Source organism: Pseudophryne corroboree, chromosome 7, assembly GCF_028390025.1.
Source record: "Pseudophryne corroboree isolate aPseCor3 chromosome 7, aPseCor3.hap2, whole genome shotgun sequence".
Lineage (NCBI taxonomy): Eukaryota > Metazoa > Chordata > Amphibia > Anura > Myobatrachidae > Pseudophryne > Pseudophryne corroboree.
The window spans coordinates 268,519,150-268,542,567 of record NC_086450.1 but is presented as its reverse complement, the minus strand read 5'-3'; the positions used below and the strand labels follow the sequence as shown (position 1 = coordinate 268,542,567).

At 48.7% G+C, this 23,418-nt stretch overlaps 1 protein-coding gene across 6 annotated transcripts in view; it reads right to left on the bottom strand.

The window, feature by feature from the left end:
- The window catches only part of HECW2 (HECT, C2 and WW domain containing E3 ubiquitin protein ligase 2), a 1,325,610-nt gene that overhangs the window by 675,374 nt on the left and 626,818 nt on the right, over window positions 1-23,418 (bottom strand). For all 6 annotated transcript variants that reach the window (XM_063934135.1, XM_063934134.1, XM_063934138.1 and 3 more), the window contains one exon: window positions 13,106-13,213. In XM_063934135.1, the coding sequence (XP_063790205.1) occupies window positions 13,106-13,213 (108 nt within the window). The remainder of the gene's footprint in view (window positions 1-13,105; window positions 13,214-23,418) is intronic.

Below are 23,418 nucleotides of genomic sequence, written 5' to 3'. Positions count from 1 at the left end.
AACTCTCTGTGACATGTTACTGTACATCTGCCCTACCTGCAGTGCAACATGGTTTTGTCCAGTTGCTTACTTTTTTGATTTGCTAACAAACCTGAATGACTCCCATAAGTTTGAAACTAGCAAAACAGGCTATCGTGAAATATACATTTTGGGAGAACCATAATAATTCACATCATGGCCACAGCTGGGTTATCACTCATAGGGGGTAATTCCAAGTTGATCGCAGCAGGAAATTTTTTAGCAATTGGGCAAAACCATGGGGGTCATTCCGAGTTGTTCGCTCGTTATTTTTTTCTCACAACGGAGCGATTAGCCGCTAATGCGCATGCGCAATGTCCGCAGTGCGACTGCGCCAAGTAAATTTGCTATGCAGTTAGGAATTTTACTCACGGCATTACGAGGTTTTTTCTTCGTTCTGGTGATCGTAATGTGATTGACAGGAAGTGGGTGTTTCTGGGCGGAAACTGGCCGTTTTATGGGAGTGTGTGAAAAAACGCTATCGTTTCTGGGATAAACGCGGGAGTGGCTGGAGAAACGGAGGAGTGTCTGGGCGAACGCTGGTTGTGTTTGTGACGTCAAACCAGGAACGACAAGCACTGAACTGATCGCAGATGCCGAGTAAGTCTGGAGCTACTCAGAAACTGCTAAGTGTCTATTCGCAATTCTGCTAATCTTTCGTTCGCAATTTTAGTAAGCTAAGATTCACTCCCAGTAGGCGGCGGCTTAGCGTGTGCAAAGCTGCTAAAAGCAGCTTGTGAGCGAACAACTCGGAATGACCCCCCATGTTCACTGCAGGGGAGGCAGATATAACATGTGCAGAGAGAGTTAGATGTGGGTGTGGTGTGTTCAATCTGCAATCTAATTTGCAGTGTAAAAATAAAGCAGCCAGTATTTACCCTGCACAGAAATAAAATAACCCACCCAAATCTAACTCTCTCTGCACATGTTATATCTGTCCCTCCCCTGCAGTGCACATGGTTTTGCCCAATTGCTAAAAAATTTCCTGCTGCAATCAACTTGGAATTACCCCCATAGTACCATGACCACAATTTACCCAAGGCACACAAAATACATACAGTCACGACACACGATTTTGAGGAATCGCCATAACCCATGGCAACGCCACAGCAACTATCTTAAGATGTGTGCTGGTCAGCCACATCAGCATACTCATTAACAAACACTTCCGGTGTTAGAGCCCAATGAAATAATAAAACTGCTAAATCATCTGTTATACAGCAGAAACAGCTCCGGATTACTGTATGTGTAGAAAAGAAAAATATGACACTTAAACACCACTAATTTAATCCTCATCTTCACATAAATGACCAAATACTGGGCATAAATGACCAAATAATGGGCTCCATTCTGGTTTCCCATGCGCTCATCATTGCAAAGTACCAAATTTCACCACTTTGCACATGCGCAGGACTCGTTCTGTGTGTGCTCGTGAACGGGTCCTGCGACATAGGAAAGCAGAACAACAGCCAAGGGTTGCTCCATTCGGGCACGCACAGCTGCCGGCGCTGGCATGACTGTTTATGTTGTTTCGGCATTTTGACAGGCTGGTAACTAGTATATTTATGAATATACCTTACTGTATTTATGTGATTTCATGGTAGTCCGATGAGTTTTATGATTATATACTTTCTTTTAATATTGAATACATTTTTGTTTATGTTCCATACATCAGATTATATTGTGCATTAGTGTCAAAAGATTTAGATCACTACATTCCTATATCTTTATACAAAAAAGAATTATCAACAGGAGCCTACAGTAAATCGCAGTCATAACTATGCAAGGGAAAATACTACTGTACCACTGGCGTTGAGATAATGAACATTTGGGGCATATTATTTTGGAATACAGGCGAGCAAGCCAGATGCCAGCAAACATCTGCAATACACCAGAACTAGGTTTATGTAATAAAAAGGGTTTATTCACATACCAAATCATTACATATAAAGAATCACATCAACGGGATGTTAAGGCCCTGAAGATTCAAGGTATAGAACATATCAGAGATACATCCAGAGAAGGGGATAGATTTAATTTACTATGCAAATGTGAAGCTTTCTGGATTTTCTCTCTGGGGACCTTATCACCTAATGGACTGACTGAATGAATGCATAAAAATCAATATATAGCTATACAGAAATTACCAGTTGATTTATGTTTGATATTGTTAGAGACTCTATAAACATAACTATTGTCTGATATCTGGTATAATCCTAGGTATTGAACCTTTTAGATTGCTACCTTAGGGTGATAGATTTTAGCATCAGATCAGGAAATAATAATTATGTCTCTATGTTTACGCTGTATTTAAAATAGGAATATCTTAAAAATAAATAAAATATAGATAGGGACTAAATGTTTGAGATGGGTCTCACCCCTGGTCTGGATGCTTGTGGGATCTGGTCTTTGTCCACTAGCCCACAGCAGTTGTTGCTGTATGGAGAGAGAATTGACAGCATAGGAAAGGAATGAGTTAAACATCTTGTGAGGGGTGGACCTAGCTAGAAGGAAAGTACAGCCCTTGGGAAAAGGGGAGGGTTAGTATATATAGGGAAGGTTAGGCCATTTTGTTTCTCTCTTGTTGGTGAAATTGCCTTGTGTAGTGGGTGAGTGCTGCAGTGCAGAGTCTCCCCCATTTTTTATTGCATTTTCTTCCTGCATCTTAAATAAACCTCTTCTATGGCTTCCCGCCCTCGTCGTTCCGCCGGGACCCCAGCCCGCTACCGCGTGTCTAGCGGTGGGGCTAGACCCGTGGACGAGGTGGCTGGCCTGGGGGACGGGGCCCCGTCCCCTGGGGCCTCCACTGGTTCGGGAAGGTACTCGGGCCGGCGGACCGGGTCAGCCTTGCAGCTTGAGGCCAGGGCGGCTTTGCCGGCCGGGTCGCGGGCGGCGGGGTGGGCCAGTGGTCCTGTCAGGTCGCTCGGAGGTGGTAAGGCAGCAGCCCTCACCTCCGAGCGCTGCGGAGGAGACATCCGGGTATGGTGCACGCGGGCGCGCGCAGACGCGCCGCAACGGGCGCCCGTCAGTGGAGCCGCACTCGGCTCCGACTACTCCCCCCTTGCCGAGGCGGGGGGGGGGGGGGCGGGCGGGAGCCGTTGGAGAGCCGAGCGAGGCCTGTCGCGGGTCCTCGCTCGGCGGTAGCTACGGAGGTTTCGGCAGGGAGATCGCGGGCGGGAAGCAGTGGGACGCGCGCACGGTGTGCGCGCGCGCCCACGCTCGCCTCCGGCGGCGGCGCTCGCGCACGTGTGTGCGCAGCGGCGCCGCAGTCCTCCTTGTCTCCCCAGCCCTCTCCCCTACAGCCGGAGCCCGGCGAGGGGCGGGGGGGGAGGAGGAGGGGCAGTGATCAGCCAGGTAATGGCAGGGAGGCACAGGCAGGAGAGCTCTCCCGACGCGGGCCCCCCCAGTAGGCGGAGGAGGGATGCCCGCAGGGAGGAGGACAGCCTTGGCAGCGTTGGCCCCCGAAGGGCAGGGGCTGGGAGAGGGCAGTGATGGGTGGGAGAACGGGCCGCGGGATCTCAGGGACGCTGGCAGTTCCCCACCGGGCCGATCTGGGCGCCGGACAGCGGGGCCCCGTGTGACAACTTTTCGGCCCCGGGCGGATCGGGACACGCCGACGCCGGCCCGGGAACCCACGGGAGACGGCACCGCGTCTTGGGGTGGTCCTGACCCTCCCGGAACGCTGGCGTCGGCCCTGGCCACGGTGGTGGCGGCGGCACCAGAACTGACGAACAGTTCCGGCGCGGCGGCTTGCGGTTCCGGTATGCGCGCAATGTCAGCAGCCCAGCGGGTTGCTCGCGCCTGCCGGGAGCTAGGAGTGGCCGCGTCGCAACTCCATCAGCAGTGGGAGTGGGAGCGGTTAACGGAGACGCCTGCCCCCTGGGGTGCTAGGCACGCGCCGCGTCTGCTGTCTGGGTCCTCTGTTCCTCTTTCTTCTACAGGTGAGCGCAAAGACGTGGGGATGACGGGGTCGGAAGATGAGGATGTCGGTTTTGCCACGCCGGAAGATTCCGGGTCTGAGCAGTCGACGGCATCAGGTGAGTTGGGGCATTCAGGGTCGGGCTCTTGCACGCGCTCAAGTTCCCGCAGCTCTTCCTCTTCTTCCTCTTCTTCTTCTCTGTCGTCACAAGCGTCCGAAGTCAGTAGCACGACTAGGGCAAAGAAACGCGCGACGAAATTCGCCAAGAGGGCCGCGGGGCAGCAGGAGAGGCGGAAGAGGCGTAGGCGGCTTAGCGAGGACGCTCGCAGGGCCAAGAAGCGACGTGATCTGCCCGGGGTAGTCCGCTGCGAGTATACTGCCGTGATGCGGGGGCTGAGGGACAGCTGCCGGAGGAAGATTCGCAGGGGGGACTACGTCGATGTGTTCGTCTTGACTAAGGACGCGAAGAAGGACTTTAAGTCGGCAGGCAGCAAAGAAGGGCATCGGGGCCGAGGCCTTTCGTTCCTTCGACAACTGGCTGGCCGGTTTTTGGGTCTTCGCGGCTTGTTACCTAGAGGATAGGCCGGACGAGCACATGAATATCATTCGGTACCTGCATCTCGTACATGATATGCAACGCACGTCGTCGGGCACTGAATGGCGTAGATATGACGAAGAGTTCCGGGAGAAGCAGGATGGGTTACAGGTGATGGACTTTGGGTTCAAGGACGTGGAAGTCTGGCTCAAGGTCACTCGGGCGTCACAACAGGGTAAGGAGCACTGGAACGCGGGGGCGGACGGGCACCGTGCGGGGTCGTCCGCCCAAGGGCCCAGCGCGGACGGCGGATCGGCCAGGCCAGGTAGGTCGGCCGTCCGCACAGGGGGACAGGCCGCCGCAAAGGGAAAATGCTTTGCGTTTAATAACGCGGCATGTTCCTTCGGCAAGCAGTGTCGGTTTCGACACTCATGCCTACAGTGTGGCGGTTCCCACCCGGCCTCCTCCTGCTTCAAAGGTAGTCGTCAAGGTACCCGGGGTAAGCAAACTTACCCAAGATCGGCAGCAAGCGGGAGCGCTCCGCAGAGCGCCAACGCCAATCAATTTGGATACGATGGGCAGGTGGTTGGATTGGTATCCAAATAGGGCCGACGCGTTATTTTTGTTTTCGGGTTTTCGTTTTGGTTTTCGCTTGCCTGTTGCGAGCGAGGTGTCGGTTAGGGCCCAGCGGAACCTCCAGTCTGCCCGAGCCTTGCCGTTGGTGCTGCGGGAGAAGGTAGTTAAAGAGGTCAGGTTGGGCAGGATGGAGGGACCGTTTCCCTCACCCCCGGTGGAAGGCTTGGTCATCTCCCCAGTGGGGGTGGTTCCCAAGAAGACTCCAGGCGCTTTTAGGCTTATCCAGCATCTTTCTTACCCGTCGGGGGCGTCGGTCAATGACGCGATACCGCCGGCTCATTGCTCGGTGGTGTATCAGTCGTTTGACGAGGCGTTGGAGATGGTCCGCACTTACGGGGCCGGGGCCCTCATGGCTAAGATCGATGTTGAGTCCGCTTTTCGGTTGCTGCCGTTACATCCGGACTCATTCCGCTTTATGGGTTTCCGGATTGGAACGGAATATTTCATCGACAAGTGTTTGCCGATGGGATGTTCCGTTTCATGCTCATATTTCGAACGGTTTAGCACATTTTTACATTGGTGCGTGGAGTCTTCGTCAGGAGGTCACGGGGTCGCCCATTACCTCAATGACTTCCTGTGTACGGGGCCAGCAAATTCGCCGCGATGCGGCGACTTGCTTTTCAGCATCCAAGCTCTGTTTTGCCACTTCGGCGTTCCTGTGGCCAAGGATAAAACAGAGGGACCGGTCTCCTGTCTGTCATTTTTGGGGATCGAGATTGACACGGTGGCGGGATCGTGTCTACTGCCTCGAGACAAGGTGGTGAAGCTCCGCGACGCTATTTGCCGGTTTGAGGGGTCGCGTAAAGTCAAACTGCGGCAGGCGCAATCCTTGCTGGGCATGTTGAACTTTGCTTGTCGGGTAATCCCGATGGGCAGGGTTTTCTGCCGGAAGCTAGAGAGGGCGACGGCGGGGTGTGCCAGACCACACCATTTCGTGCGCTTGTCCGCTGAGATTAAGAGCGATTTGGCCGTATGGGCCTCGTTCCTGGAGGACTTCAACAGAGTGTGTATATGGCGGGCCCCAACGGTCGACAGCGCTAAATTGCAGCTGTTCACCGACGCGGCAGGCGCCTCCGGATTCGGTTGCTACCTGGAGGGATCTTGGTGCGCGGCCTCATGGCCGGCGGAATGGGATCGTGAGGGTTTGACGAAGGACCTCTTGCTTCTGGAGCTTTTCCCCATTATGGTGGCGCTGGAGGTCTGGGGCGAGCGTCTGGCTAATCGCAGCATCTTGTTTAGATGTGACAATCTGGGCGTGGTGCATGCGATAAACAACCAGAGGGCAAAGTCGCTAGTGGTTCTAAGGGTGCTGGGGCAGTTGCTATTGACATGCCTACGTAGGAACGTGTGGTTTCGCGCGCAGCATGTCCCTGGGCTGGAGAATGGAATTGCCGACGCATTGTCACGTGGGCAGTGGGAAAGGTTTTGCTTGTTGGCTCCCGAGGCCGACGAGCCAGGTTTTCATTGTCCCGGTTATGTCTGGCAGGTGATCGGGCCGGACTGGAGGGTCTAGCGTTGAGGTCAGTCGCGCCAACCACGCTTAAGGCTTACGGACAAGCTTGGAGCGAGTGGGAGGAGTTTGTTCGAGGACGTCATCAACACGGTAAGAGCGGGCATCGGATGATGCTTTCTTTTATTTGGCAGCTGTATGTTTCGGGTAGGTCCAGGGCGGTGGTATCCAGGTACTTGGCGGGCATTTCGTTCTTCAGCAAAATTAAGGGCGTCCCCGACGCGACGAAAAGTGGGGTTCTGCTGAAGGCAATGAAAGGATGGGCGCGCGTCGCGCCAACGCCGCCTGACAGGAGGAAGCCCATTGATGCGGCCTTGCTGCCGGCTGTCATCGGGGCGGTTGGAGGTATCGCGTCGTCCTTGTTTGAGTCGCTGCTGTTTAGTTTGGCATTCTCAATGGCTTACCACGGAGCCTTTAGGGTTTCGGAATTGGTAGCACCTTCTAAGCGAGCAGAATCGCGCATGCTCGTCGGGGACGTGGTGGTGGGTGAGAGGTCCTTGCTATGCAGATTGCGCCGCTCTAAGACGGGCCAAGTGGGGAGAGGTCGATGGGTCACGTTGGTTCCGGCGCTGGAGGAGGGCATCTGCCCAGTACGATTGGCAGTGCAATATGAGGCAGTACGGCCCGACTGTCGGGGGTCGTGGCTGCTGCACTATGACGGGCTGCCAGTGACGAAATATCAATTTCGTTGGATGTTGAGTCGTTGTCTGGCGAGTTTGGGCCTTCCACCCACTGCTTTCGGGACACATTCCTTCCGCATAGGGGCTGCGACGTCGGCTACGGCGGCGGGATTTTCAAGGGCTGAAATCCAGGCGGTGGGGTGATGGAAGTCGTCAAGTTACAGACGGTATATTCGCCCCGTTGCTTGAGATGTTGGCTCGCGCGAGGTATTTTGTTATATTACAGTTGTTATAATCATGTTGTTACAGTTCTGTATGTTCTGGTGTTGTAAGTTTGTTTGTTTGCCCGTTTTATCCTACTCAGGGATTAGCCACTCGCCACTGCTGGCGTGAGCCGGCAGCGGGGGTCTGGAGTTATTTTGCGATTTTTTTGCCTGACTTGACGGACTGAATTCTAATCCACAATTCGGCTAATCTGTTCTAATCAAAGTCCCTCAGCAGGTTTTTACGCTTTCACCTCCAGCTGAGTTCTTACATGTTTTACCCCTTTTTACCCCCCCCCCTCCAAATACCCCCCCCCCCCCCGTTTATTTTCTTATTTTTGTTTTAACCTTTCCCATTTGTGTGTTCATGTTCTGCTTCAAATTGGCTGGAAGCTCGTGCAGATCGGCGAGGCCGTGACTTCTGCAATATACGGAAACAAAAATTTTTCTTTTTGGCAGATCCTTCAGGTTAACGCATTTACTAACAATGGTATAGATATTTAGTAACCAATTTTACCCCCTTTTCCTCCTCTTCAGGTTGGTTTGCTGATGACTTGACCGTTTGGGTGGTTGGCCACTCGTATGTTTTTTGGGCCGCAAAGTTTTTAGCCTCGGAGGGGGCTCAGCTGTTTCCTAGGGCTCAGGGAGTTAGATGGCTTGGTTGGCGAGGAATGATGTGGAAAGATCTGAGGATTAGACTAGTCAGTCAGGCCAGCAAGCATGGAGTCCCTAGAGTACTGGTTGTCCATCTAGGTGGCAACGACCTAGGGAAGAGGACATCTTTGGAGCTGCGGTGGACCATGATACAAGATCTGGCCAGTGTGGCCGCAGCATGGACCAATTGTGCATTGGTTTTCTCCCTGATGGTGCCAAGGTTGAGTTGGCGAGGGGTGGCGGATGGTCGCCTGATGGATGAGGCCAGAAAGAAGGTGAATGGGGCGGTGGCGAAGTGGGTGCTGTCCCACGGAGGCAAGGTAGTTCGCCACCCTAGGATTCGGTTCCGAGACAGTCACCTTTTTCGGCCTGATGGTGTGCATCTATCCAATGAGGGGATGATGCTTTTCCTGGAGGATCTGTTCCTAATGTTGCAGGAGTTAGGGTGAGGTTATGGTGGCGGTGCGAAGACTCTGGGGAGGAGTCTTTCGCTGTTGGCGGAAAAGAACGGCAGTTTGTAGTTGTATGGTAAGCTGTAGTGATTTACAGTTTGATGTGGTTTAGGTGCACTCACCTCCATCGACTTATTGGCCGCTCGACCACCCGACCGGGAGGCAGCGGCAGGGCACCCATCAGGGTGGGTAGTCACTGTGGGGGTTGAGCTAGCACATATTACCGTTTTTGATAGTTTGTAGTTAAATTAGGATGGTTTTGATTTTAGCATTTTAAGGTTAGCGTCAGTTTAATAGAGCCGTTCTTTTTTCTGCCACCATATGCCGGCTGAATCGGCATCTTAACAAAGTTTTCATTTACAGGTTTGCTATGGTTAGGGTCAAATAAATAGCTAGCAATTTTTCTGCCAAATTCAAGTCTCCGTGTCTTTATTTCTTGGTATTAGAGGTAACGAATGCTTTACTCAGAATGAAGGGGTCCACCGAATGTCACTAGGATGTTTAGTGTATTCTTTGTGTGCATTTATACATTTATTATGTTTCTATATCTGTCTCACGTTTGAGAAACTATGGGGTAAATTTACTAAAGGTTCTGAATATGAAAAGTGGTGATGTTGCCTATAGCAACCAATCAGATTCTGTCTATCATTTTCTAGGATGCAATAGAGAAATGATACACAGAATTTGATTGGTTACTATGAACAACATCACCGCTGTTTTTAGAACCTTTAGTAAATTTACCCCAGTGTTACTAGTAGCTAGATATATCTACAGTAGCTTAAGGAGACTTTTAATGGTATTAATAATATTCAACTGTCGTTCATAAAGTTAATTGATTTATAAGAACTTTTATCATTATAAAAAGCTGCATGAATTTTTATATGTTGATTGCTTTACTAATGAATTTATATACAGGTGTATGTTGGCTTCTTAATTATTTCATAGTTGTTATTGGTCACATACAAGTTAAAATTGTCAACCTATATGCTTATGAGCCAACCTTCTGAAAAACCGTCAATACATAACAATTTGGGAAAATGTTAAGGAGTACAATTAACTGCCCCCTGCTGAGACCGGAGTTTCGGGAGAACAGACTTTGTACTGGACCACACACGCTTCTCATTAACCAGCAATAGCCGTGCTTTCCCTACCTGCACTTAAGTGATGGATCACACCTCCCATCAGAGCGGCATGATGACAGCCGGAGACAGAGCTCAGCACACATTAGTGATTGGTGGTGAGCAGTGGCGGTTTTTACCTATTGGTTGCAGGACTGCAGCCTCCCGAAGTAAAATCCGCCACCCTGCTTACTGTCTGTGAAGCCAGATACAGTCCGTGAGACTGCACTGGCTTCACTGTGACTGGCAGTGGCTTCCTATTGGAAGTCCTAACTGTCAGTCACAGACACTACAGGGAGTCCCATCGGGAGGTGTTTCCTCCCTCTGGGACTGCCAGACTGGGCTGCTATAGGCAGAGAGATGAATTTCTGTAAGCAGCCGATGCAGTCCATAGAAGCTGGTGATTGCTCATGTGCAGTCAAGATGCCGCTTGTGCGCATGGGCTGGTCCCGGCTCCTGTCAGCTTCATTATGCAGGTGCCGGGACCCGGCCAGTGGTGGCGGCAGCAGGGGCTCTCTTTCTCCTCTGGCTGACCAGGCAGCGGCAGCCCCCCTCCTCTACATACAGTACGTAGGAGCCTCCGCTGGTGGTGAGCATCAAGTGTGTCATGGGAGGTCCAGCATAGCGCCGGCCAGGCGCTTTATCGTGTGGGGATAAATATTTCCGTATAATCCTATGATCCATTTAAAACTGGGGAGGTGACTTCCGTATAAACTGTATATATAAATATATTCTCACTGGAGCTCATAGTACCAGTGGATTATAAAGCATATTTGCCCAGTGGATTATAAAGCATATTTATGTAGAACTACAGTATATGGATATTTTTTATTTTTTATCTATATGTTGTGGTTTTAATTATATGTAAGAATTAAATTGTATTAAAATAATAATTTTGCACCTGTAATTTGCGCTATCTTCACTTTATATGTATGTCAGCAATTTAATAACCCAGATTATTAATTGGGAGCTGCATTACATTATAAATGATCAACGTCTATACATAAATTGTTATATATGTTATATTGCGCCTGATTTCTTACTACAAACAAATCTTTCTGAAAACACAACATAAAATAACTAAATCCATACATAGGGGTAAATGTATTAAGCCTGGAGACGGCATAAGGAAGTGATAAACCAGTGATAAGTGCAAGATGATAATTGCACCAGCCAATCAGCTCCTAACTGTTAATTTACATATTGGCGTCGACTGGCTGGTGCATTTATCACCTTGCACTTATCACTGGTTTATCACTTCCTTATGCCTTCTCCAGGTTAATACATCTGCCACACAGATCTCCCATTAAAAGATTTAAGATGGCTACACACTCCTTGGCAGATCAGACTGTTTATACAATCCTGCTGAGACCTGCTCGCAGATTCTACATCCAATCCATAGTTGCCGACATCCTTGCTGCTCTCTCAGGTAGGGAGCAGCCAGGTCAGCTCAGAGGGGGGGAGTTATGATGCATCGAGGGGGTGGGGTGGAGATGGAATGGGGACGTGGTTACCGCGATCGCGTCATTGTAGCAACGCCCCTGCTCTGTAATGCTGAGATTACCAGCATTATACTGCAGGGCGTGTGGTTATCATGACACGATTCAGCGAGAATCGCATCATCGTCAGCCCGGACCGCCCACTTTACTCACTAAGTGGGTGGCCGGGCAGTGGGGAACCTACATAATCTGGAGACTTGCCTGTTATTCCGGGGAAGTAGGCAAGTATGATCCAATGCTCGCTACACATTCTGACAATCTGTGTCTGTCGAAACATTCTGCTGAAAGTGGCTGTCACTCACACAAAAATGTACTTCATAAGGGGCAGTGGCACACTAACATACAGGAAAAGGAAATGGAATCATTGCCATTTTCCTTCACTTTGGCTCTGTGTATAGTTACTCTATCTTGTCTTATTTTTGCCAGTCAATATGAGATGAAAGTGTCGCAGAGCCCATGCTTTTTAACCCTTCTTGCTACGGCTGCAATTGCTGGATCTCAGTAAAAATAGAAGCAAGAAGCGTTCTTGCTGGTCTAGGGAACGGCTGAGGAGGCGAGATTAATTTTCGCATACGCCTCTACTCAATGAGATACAGGACAATTATCCTGATGAAAATGGCATGGGGTTCCCCCAATAGAGGCATTACCAGCCCCGAGCTCTTTGCGTTGGCTCTGGCAGCACATAAGAAATCTTGAAGGAAGGAGTGGAAGGAAATCATCAGTATGCAGGAGAGTCGGTGTGCATTAGCAGAGTGAAGAGGACGGGTGGGAGAGTAAAGGGAGATAAGATCAGAGATGTAAATGGGAGAGGAGTGGGTGAGGGCTTTGTAAGTGAGTGTGAGAAGTTTGAATTGGATTCTGAAAGGGAAGAGAAGCCAGTGAAGGGCTTGTAGGTGAAGGGAGGTGGACTTAGTGCATTTGGTGAGGAAGATGTGCCAAGCTGCAACAATGAGGAGTGCAGAGAGGCATCTGTCAGGGATACCAGTTACTGTAGGATTAGATTACAGAAGTCCAGCCTGGAGATGACCAGTGAGTGGATAATGGTCTTAGTAGCATCCTTGGTGAGAAAGGGTCTGATCCTGGAAATATTTTTAAGATGAAAATGTCAAGCGGCGATGCCTTTGCACTTCAAGAGTAGCTCCCGACCAGCGCAGCTTTAGCGTGCTGGCTGGGAGCTACTCGCTCCCCGGCCCGCAGCGGCTGCATATGACGTCACGCAGCCGCTGCGGGTCGCTCCCCACGCGGTCTGGCCACGCCTGCATTGACCGGACTGCGCCCTCTCCCGCCCAGCGACCATCTCTGCCTGTCAATCAAGGAGAGGCGATCGCAGCCCAGCTACGGCCTTCGGTCGTCTGCCATGCGCCGGCGCATGCGCAGTGGGTACCCGTTCGCTCGGCTGCGATAAAAAGCAGCGAGCGAACGGGTCAGAATGACCCCCATAGTTGAATGTTACGAGCAGCTGGGGTGCTCCTATAGACACCACAGGACAATCTCATCCATCCAATGCTTATAATCCATACATTTTTCAAAGCAGTGCACTCATTAGTCTTTAAGCAGTTACAGCAGCAATTTTATTTTCTCATAAAGTGACTTCGTGCAATTAGTGCAGCCACTAATTACATGATGTCACTTTATGAAAAAATAAAAATTGCTGCTGTAACTGTTTGCAGACTGGTGAGTGCCATGCTTTGATAAATACACACACACACACACACACGCGTGTGTGTGTGTGTGTGTGTGTGTGTGTGTGTGTGTGTGTGTGTGTGTGTGTGTGTGTGTGTGTGTGTGTTGTTATTCCAATAAACGTAAACCATCATGGCCCAGGCTTTTCACTGTTATATCTGAGCATATAGATATAGAAACTTCATAAGGGATACTTACGTTCCATAAAATATGGGCCAGACTCAATTCTCCAGACAATTTGCCCTTTTTGTGTTCCAGTTACTCCTCTATTCTTGGAATCCCAGAAATTTGCAGGACAACTTTCATCTAAAAATGAAAGTATATTGTTTCAGTATTAAAGAATATTATAAAAAGTATTTGTGGAAGTACATTTAAGATATACTGTACATTTCATTGCTGACAAGGCGTTGTCTACCTTCATCAGTGGTAGGCATTGTCTACCTTCGTTAGTTTTCATTTGGGAGTAAATGCTACTCATGTCACAATTACATATCAATACAGTCAGCTCTTCCAAATACAAAATACCATGGTGCTTTTGGCTCACTCCCTTCTACTGGTAAAAGGTACACACCCAAGTTTCCTGCACACAGTTAAGGGAGCACAAAAATAATCTGCAAATACACAAATGTTTTCTGGTGGTATCACAGGATGTTTGTCTCCCGATGGAGATGAGAGCAAAAATGAGCTACCATAACTGACTTGTGCGTAGAGCGAGGTCCTGGCAGCAGCTCACACATGATTGATTTGGCCTCTTAGGAAAAGATGTACTAAGCGGCGGTAGGTATGATGATATAGTGTAAAAAAAAAAAAAACAACATATTTAAATATGGGATGCGTTTAATTGCTGGCTGCCAGAATCCTGGCACAACAGAACTATTCCCACTCGTGGGTGTCCATGACACTCGTAGTGTGGGAATAGATCCTCTTGTGAGCGTAGCGAGCCACTGAGCCCACAGTGTGGCGAGCGCAGTGAGCCTGCAAGTGGACACTTTGCACTCGCCCTGCTGCCGGCATTCTGGCGAATGGGATGCCACTGTCGGGATATTGACAGCCGGCATCCGGTCCACCAGTAAATCTTACTGAATCCTTTAATAAACTTCCTTGCTGGCACAAAACAGGTGAATCCACAATGCCAGCATTTCCTGGCAGACAGGTCATCTGTGGTGTACCTGTAAATAAAATATTACAATAAATACAGGACACACACTGAATTTAAAAATCTTTCATAAAGACGCATTGAGGCAACCTGTTTATCCAATATTACTCACGTAAATACACGGTCGAGTCACATTATTATGCCACCTCCTACATTTGACGTCAGCAGTGTGTAGCCCATGACGTACGTCACATGTCGTTCTCTGGCTTGGTGGGTATATAAGGTGTGCAACAGGCCATCTGCACACATATCACTTGTTGCTGTCATGTGTAAAAGGGGCGGTTTATCCGAGTTCAAAAAGGGATGATTATCTGTTTTCGGGCCAAGGGTGGCAGTTTTTCTGAAACAGCGTACTTTGTGAACTGTTCGCATGCTGCTGTGGTGAAGGTGTATTGTGATTGGACAAATGGCACCATTGCGAACAACCAATGTGGAAACTGCAGAGCACCACGTATCATTGATGTGAGAGGTGAATGTCAGCTACGAAGGTGCGTGAGGGCCGGCCAACACGATACAGTGGAGCAGCTCACCATCAAAATGAACCTGGGGGCTGCCAGATATGTGTCTAAAATGACAGTTCAGCGAACAGCAGGTGGTTAAAATAATGTGACTCGACTGTGTAGTTTGGGAAAGGTCTTCTTTGATCCATGTTTCATCTACAGTATCTTGGCAAAATATATATCATGTTGGCGACACACTATTATACCTAATGAGACTCCCAACAAGACCCTTGCAAACATTGCCATTGAAATAAATGGGAGCATTCTCATTGGGTTCGTACAGCCCTTTATAAAGGCTTTTTGAAATGGGGAGTGATCACAGAGGCAGCCGGAGAAACCAGTCCTAGTTTTCAAACCAGCCAAAACGCTGAAAACTGTCAAAGATTTCACAGAAATGCTGAGTTATGTAAAAGTAATGTATTCCTCACCTGCACTATATCAGACTGCCATCTGCCTAATATTAGTTGATGAAGGGGTTTAAGGTTACCACAATTACATTTTTAGATTCCCAGACAGTGGGCGTGACCGTGGGGGTGTGGCCAAAGAATGTCAAAACCTTAGTAGGATTACAATTATTTTATTTGTCAGATTTCAGTAATTTATTTAACGATTCTAATAAAGAGACAAGTAAGCCTCGGTAACCACCTACATATGGGGGAGTACAGAAACACCCCCAGTCACCTTGTATATGGAATAGTCACACCCTTACCCCCTCAGTCTCAACCTACATATGGTGTACATTTCCGTCTCCTCACTGAGCTATACACAGACTTGATATTTCTAGTACTACAGACTCAAAGGAATGTAAGTACATGGTGCTCCTCGGTTAGAAATCCTCCCGAGCTGGTGCAGAGCACTATGAGCCTAATTCAGACCTAATCACTGTTATGCGAAATTGCACAGCAGCTGAATATGGAATGACTGCACATGCATATGCACCGCAATGCGCAGGCACGGACCCAAACAGCGACAGAATGGTGCAAAAATGTTAGGCGTACGCAAGGTGACTGACAGGAAACGGACGTTTGTGAGTGGTAACTGGCCGTTTTCTGTGAGTGTCAGGAAAAACGCAGGCGTTCCAAAGCATTTTCTGGGAGGATGTGTGACGTCAACTTCGGCCCCGATCAGTCTGATTCTGTCGCACTGTAGGAGTAAGTCCTGGGCTACGCACAGACTAGAAAAATCATTAGATGGTGAGTTGCAAACAGATTTCCAGATGCCCGCTGTCTGGCGAAGTTTTCGCACGAAGTACGCATGCATTCACACATTTGCACGGGGCGGGTTTTCACTCTCTACGGGCGGCGATTATCTGATTGCAGAGGAGTGATCAGGTCTGAATTAGGCCCTGTTTCCCCCAGGGACCCTAATTATGTGCCAGTACCTTTCAAAAGGTTAGCAAAAGCTGGTACACAGACTCTCTTCCACAAATAAATGATATAATGCAATGGAGCAGTTACAAGCTCAGTGTCTGACTTTGATGAGTTTTCATCACCGATGAGGTGGGAGGAGTAATGGAGGATTCACTAGTGGTTGGAATGAGACAAGGAGGTAGTATATGTATAGTTCCTTCTCATGTACACACTGAGTTTGGGCCGTATGTACTAGGAGATGCAGGAGGCCTGACGTTACAATCAGGCCCGGCGACAGGGGGGGGGTCAAAGGGGACACCCGTATGGGGCCCCAAGGATCAGGGGGGCCCCGAGCATCAGGGCCACAAGAAATGTGTAGGCAGTGCCTAAGAAAGCTGTGGCTCCCGTGCACTCCGGAACGCCCATACGTCAATTAACAGACAATTACTTCCCAATACAAACACCACCCCCGCCGCATACCCCATCACTTGGTCTGAGCTGGTCCCGTGCTCTGTTGCCAGCGTCGCGGCGTCACTACGCATGAACCCGCGCCAGCCTGTCCCTGCTGCTGCCGCTGACTCCGAGGAGCTGAGCGGCACAGCACTGCCAGGCACACTGACTGTGAATATCAGACAGCAGCCGACTGCAGCTTTACCAATGTGATGTCCCTACAGACAAGGTCAGTCCCTCCTGGGTTCTTGCAATCTCCCTCACCGTTGTGACAATCTGTGGGTCTGTGTCTATATATGTATGTTTGTGTCTGTGTAGTATATGTACATGTATGTGTGCTTATATACTGTATGTATGTTTGTATATGTGTATGTATATGTGTGCGTGTGTATGTATATACTGTATATTTATATATATATTCCCTTGATGAAGTCCTGCTGAAGACGGACGAAACGCGTTGGGACTACCTGCTGTCACTTCCTCTTATGGACAGATAAGCCATTTTATCACTCTGAATTCTGTACGCATGCATTCCAGTTATTTATGGACAGATAAGCTAGATTTTATCTTTAATCCTGTACGCATGATATACAGCTATTCACATATTTTTATGCATTTTTATGTATTTTTATGTCATTCCTTGTATTAAATAATTTGAGTTTTTATACACATACTGCCAAGGCTACATATTGATTATATACTTGGGAATATGCTATTTCCCTAATTAAGCCTAAGTGTTTTATCGTCAGTATTTTACTTTGATATTGTACAAAACAGTACACACTATGTTTGCTCTTCTTTTCTTCAACATGTACTAATCATCCAAGAAGCATCGCCTGAAATTAGCTTCTCTGGTCTTCAGATAAGTTTCTCTAATTAATTTTAATATACCCACCCTTGATACCTTCATCTATACTTACCTTATTTTATAAACCTCACTCTTGGGCGCTTATTGTCACCAATTCCTCTAAATTTTTATGTGTGCATGCCAAGCACATTTCCCTGTATGATAAGCTGCCGCTCACCTAACATTGTGAGAAGTGTGTATCTATTTTCTTACAAAAAGGTTATTTATATATAAAAAAAATTCTTTAGCTAACACAAAGCCGCACCTAAGCGCCGAAGTCTCTATTTCTATATATATATATATATATATATATATATATACATATACACACACATTTATATTGAGGGGAAGAGTTGAGGGGGTAGGGGGCCCCCAGAGATATCAGTGTATGGGGCCCCAAGATTTCTGTTGCCGGCCCTGGTTACAATCAGTAGATTAATAGGTTAGTTATTGGTACTGATGGGAAAATGTAAGCATTAGACACTAGGAACACTATGTAAGAACTGAGATGTTGTACTAGTTGCTGGGAAGTAGAGCTGTACCATCTTCACCAGTTGTGCTGGATCGCGGTGCAGAGCCAGTTATATTAAATACGTTGGAATGTGGAACAGTACCAGCTGTATTGGATGAGCTGAGATATGAAGCAGTTCCAGCTATACAGGATATACTAGGATACGTAGCAGTTCCAGCTAAACAGGATATACTGGGATGCGGAGCTGTTCCAGTTATACAGGATATACTGAGATGTGGAGCAGTTCCAGTTATACAGGATATACTGAAATTCGGAGCAATTCCAGTCGAACAGGATATACTGGAATGCGGAGCAGCTACAGCTATACAGGATATGCTGGGGTACAACCAGTTCCAGCGATACAGGATGTCTCCAGTCCAGATGCAGTAAGCAGGGGTAACAACAAAATCCAACAGTATAGGTTGGGTGGACTGGAGTGCAATCAAGCGCTAGCAGAACACAAGGCATAACCAATAACCGCAGCAGGGAGCACAGTAACAAGTAACTTACGGGAGTAATGACTTGTTGCACTAGTGATTCCCCTCTGGGCTGGACTGCCATTACCGCACACCGACTGGCCCAGAAATATCCTCTGGCTGACCATTGGATACTGGCAGTTATCTGATGGTCTACAACATGGTGGTGCCCATTATGCAGACACACAGGAACCCCGTTCACATAGAGCACACACCAAACTATCTCAAACACAGGTCACCATTACACTAGCTAGTACTGCCTGCTGTCATGGCTGAGACCTCCGTTGTCTCACCCACCATTCATGAGGACCTTGCATGCAACGTTACTGCACTACCCGGATAGGTAAGTCTGCAAACCAGCGCTAAACACCCCCACGGTCCTGACACTTAGCTGTGGAGGAGAGAATAAAGTTGGAGTCGCCTCCCTTGTCACAGAAACAAGAAAGAAAATTTAGCGATATGTATAAAAGCTTGGAGAGATAGAGATAAAGTACCAACCAATCAGCTCCTGTAATTTTAAAGGCAGTGTTTAAAAAATAACAGGAGCTGATTGGTTGGTATTTTATCTATTTCTAAGCTTTGATACATATTACCTTATGTGTCCTGACTGGCTTTAACAGAGCCACTGCCCCCATTGGCTCAGAAGCTCTGTCCGCTGGCTGCCCCTAGTTAAGTTCTCCTACAGCTAGCAGAGCTAGAAGGAAGCGGGATGGAGCAGGAGAGAGGGCTGAGATGTTCACAGTGCTGCACCCCGCTGTTGCATTTTCCTGAAAAGATTGGGCAGCCTTCAGACTATCCTGGAGGTTGCAGGAGTAATTGTGTCACAGAATATTGGAGAGTAGAGGGCAGATTAGTGGATTTGGGATCTGGTCAGGATCCTGGCTGTTGGGATCCCAGCAATCAGAATCCCAATGCTGGAATCCCGACAATAGGAGGAAAAGGGAGGAGTACATGTAGATAATAGTGAGGAGGTGGTAGGCATCCCATTAGGGCAAGAGATAGAAGAGGAAAGGGGAGAAAAGTGATGAATCCAGGTGACTACCTCTTCTGAAAAAAAACAAAACAAACAAACCCACAAGCAAAAAAAATAGGATTTTAATTACCTACCGGTAAATCCTTTTCTCATAGTCCATAGAGGATACTGGGGTCCACATTAGTACCATGGGTATAGACAGGTCCACTAAGAGCCTTAGGCACTTTAAGAAATCAATAGTATGCACTGGCTCCTTCCTCTATGCCCAGCCTAACAGACTCAGTTTAGAAACTGTGCCCGAGGAGACCGACATATCTTGAGAGAGGGATTCAGAAAGGATAGTGGTGAGATTTGAACCAGCACACACAAACAAGAAGAAAACAATGTTAACCCAACATGAACAGGAACAGCAACAGCCGAACCAACAACAATACTTTACCAAGTAACCATGCAGGAAACACGAAGCACTGGGCGGGCGCCCAGTATCCTCTACGGACTACGAGAAAAGGATTTACCGGTAGGTAATTAAAATCCTATTTTCTCTTGGGTCCTAGAGGATACTGGGGTCCACATTAGTACCATGGGGATGCACCAAAGCTCCTAAACTGGGAGGGAGAGGGCTGAGGTTCCAGCAAAACTGACTGACCAAACTGAAGGTCCTCAGAGGCCAAAGTATCGAACTTGTAGAACTCAGCAAATGTGTTCGAACCAGACCAAGTGGCTGCTCGGCAGAGCTGTAAAGCAGAGAAACCCCGGGCAACCACCCAGGAAGAACCCACCGACCGAGTAGAGTGGGCATGAACAGATTTAGGCATCGGCAAACCTGCCGTAGAGTAAGCATGCTGGATAGTAAGCATGATCTAGTGAGCAATAGACTGCTTCGAAGCAGGACACACAATTTTCTTGGGATCATAAAGCATAAACAGCGAGTTGTATTTTCTGTGACAAGCTGTCCATTTGACATAGATCTTCAAAGCCCGCACAACATCCAGGGACCTAGAAGAGGTGTCAGAAAGCACCGGAACCACAATAGGCTGGTTGATATGAAATGCAGACACCTATCTGAACTCTATATTCATGAAAAATCAAATAGGAGTTATTGTGATACAACGCCCCCAATTCCGACACACGTCTTGCCGAAGCCAAGGCGCAGGAAATTTCCTGATTTCACACCAAGAGACATATTTTCTCCAAATCCGGTGGTAATGTTTAGATGTTACCCCTTGTCTTGCTTGGATCAAGGTAGGAATTACTCTGTCCGGAATCCCTTTCCGTGCTAGAATTAGACTTCCATTCCATCAAACGTAGCCACGGTAACTCTTAATAGACGAATGGCCCCTGTTGCAGAATATCCGATAAGAGGTAGAGGCCACGGATCCCCCAGAAGCATTTCCAGTAAATCTGTGTACCAAGCCCTTCTTGGCCAATCCAGAGCAATGAGAATTGCTTGAACCCTTTCCCTTTTTATCGTTTTGAGAATTCTTGGGAATTCAGTGGAAGTGGGGGAAAGACATACACCATCTGATAGACCCAAGGAGTCACCAGAGCGTCCACCGCCACTGCCTGTGGGTCTCTTGACTGGAGCAATACCGCTGGAGCTTCTTGTTGAGACAAGAGGCCATCATGTCGATCTGAGGAGTCCCCAACCGACGAGTCAAGCAGTCAACCACCTCCGGATGAAGGCCCCACTCTCCTGGGTGGAGGTCGTGTCTGCTGAGGAAGTCTGCTTCCCAGTTGTCCACGGCCAGAATGCAGATCGCGGACAGCGCCACCGCGTGTCTCTCCGCCCAGAGGACGATCTTTGTCACCTCTGGCATTGCTGCTCTGCTCTTCGTTCCGCCCTGTCGGTTTATGTACGTCACCGCCGTCACATTGTCCGACTGAACCTGGATGGCTCGATTATGAAGATGAGATGCCTGCAGAAGGGAGTTGTATATGGACCTTAGTTCCAGAACGTTGATCGGAAGAATGGCTTCCTGACTTGACCATTTTCCATGGAAGTGTTCTCCCTGGGAGACTGTTCCCCAACCTCTGAGGCTTGCCTCTGTGGTTAGCAGAATCCAATTTTGAATCCCGAACCTTCGGCCTTCCACCAGGTGAGAAGTTTGTACCACCACAGAAGAGAAATCCTGGCTTTTGGCGACAGACGTTTCCTCTGGTGCATGTGTAGATGCGAGCCGGACCATTTGTCCAGCAGATCCAGCTGGAAGGACCTTGCGTGAAACCTTCCATGCTGCAGTGCCTCGTAAGAGGCTACCATCTTTCCCAGGAGGTGAATGCACAGATGTACCGATATCCGGGGCGGGTTTAGAATGTCCCTTAACATTAATTGAACGACCAACGCCTTTTCCAGAGGAAGGAATACCTTCGGTACCTCCATATCCAGTATCATCCCCAGGAACGGAAGCCTCTGTGTTGGTTCCAGGTGAGACTTTGGCAGATTTAGAATCCACCCGTTATCCTGGAGTATTCTTCTGGAGAGGGAAATGCTGTGTAACAACCTCTTCCTGGACGGCGCTTTCATCAGCAGATCGTCCAGGTACGGTATTATGTTCACTCCCTGCTTGCAGAGGAGAAACATAATTTCTGCCATTACCTTGGTAAACACCCTTGGTGCCATGGATAGCCCAAAGGGCAGGGCCTGGAACTGGTAGTGACAGTCCTGTAACGCAAACCTTAGATAAGCCTGATGAGGCGGCCAAATCGGAATATGAAGGTACGCATCCTTGATATCCAGAGACACCAGGAATTCTCCCTCCTCCAGACCTGAGATCACCTCCCTCAGCGACTCAATCTTGAATTTGAACACCCATAAATACGGGTTTAGTGACTTGAGGTTTAAAATGGGCCTCACCGAACCGTCCGGTTTCGGTACCACAAACAGGTTGGAATAGAAACCCTTGTTTTGTAGATGTAGAGGAACTGAAACAATCACCTGAGTCTGTACCAGTTTTTGAATTGATGCTTGTAAGGTCATACTTGCTTCCAGTGAAGCTGGTAAGCCGGATCTGAAGAATCTGTGAGGTGGGATTTCCTGAAACTCCAGTCTGTAGCCCTGGACGATAAGATCTTTTACCCATGGATCCAGGCACGGTGTGGTCCATACGTGACTGAAATATAGTAACTGGGCTCCCACCTGCCAGTTGACCAGGCGGTGCTGTCCACCGTCATGCTGAAGGCTCTGCGGAAGCAGAATCGGAGGTCTGATCCTGTGAGACTGTATTTGCAGGCCTTCTGGGCTTACCTCTATTGCCATTGAAGGCAGTAGAAGAACCCTTGGCCTTACCTTTAAATTTCGCTGTCCGAAAATACTGCAAAGTAGGTGCAGAGTAGGATTTTCTAGCCGGGGGTGCTGCGGAAGGAAGGTACAGTATGTAGACTTACTCGCTGTAGCCTTTGATATCCACGTATCCAGTACATCTCCAAAAAGGCCTTTACCTGTGAATCCGCATCCGCAGTCCAATGGCGTAGCCACAAGCCCCTGCATGCTGACACTGCGATGGCAGTGGTGCGTGCGTTGAGCAATCCAATCTCCTTTATGGCCCAAACCATAACATTAGCAAAATCCTGTATATGCTGTAGGAGTAAAATAATCTCCCCCCTGGACAAGGAATCTAATCCGTCAATTAGACTACCAGACCATTTTGCAATGGCCCTAGTGATCCATGCACAAGCTATAGTGGGTCTTTGGGCCACCCCAGCCGCTGTCTACAGAGACTTGAGAGTGGTCTCAATCTTGCGGTTTGCAGCATCCTTCAACGGGTGTCGTACGGTATGCCGGCGCTCGGGCTCCCGGCGACCAGCATACCGGAGCCGGGAGCCCGACCGCCGGCATACCGACAGCGTGGCGAGCGCAAAGGAGCCCCTTGCGGGCCACACTATTTTATTCTCCCTCCAGGGGGGTCGTGGACCCCCACGAGGGAGAATAGTTGTCGGTATGCCGGGTGTCGGTATTCCGGCGCCGGTATACTGTGCGCCGGTATCCCGACATTCGGCATACAGAAGACCACCCCCTTCAACGAAGCTGCCCCAGGAACAGGTAAAACTATCGTACGTGACAGCCTGGAAACCGAATCGTCCACTATCGGTTGGTTTTCCCATTTTTTTCCTGTCATCCTGAGGGAACGGAAATAATTTAATTAACCGTTTTGGAATCTGAAACATCCTGTCAGGATTAACCCAAGTTGCTTCAAAGAGGGAATTTAATTCCATAGAAAAGCAGTAAAAGTAGCAGAGGATTTCTTTTTCA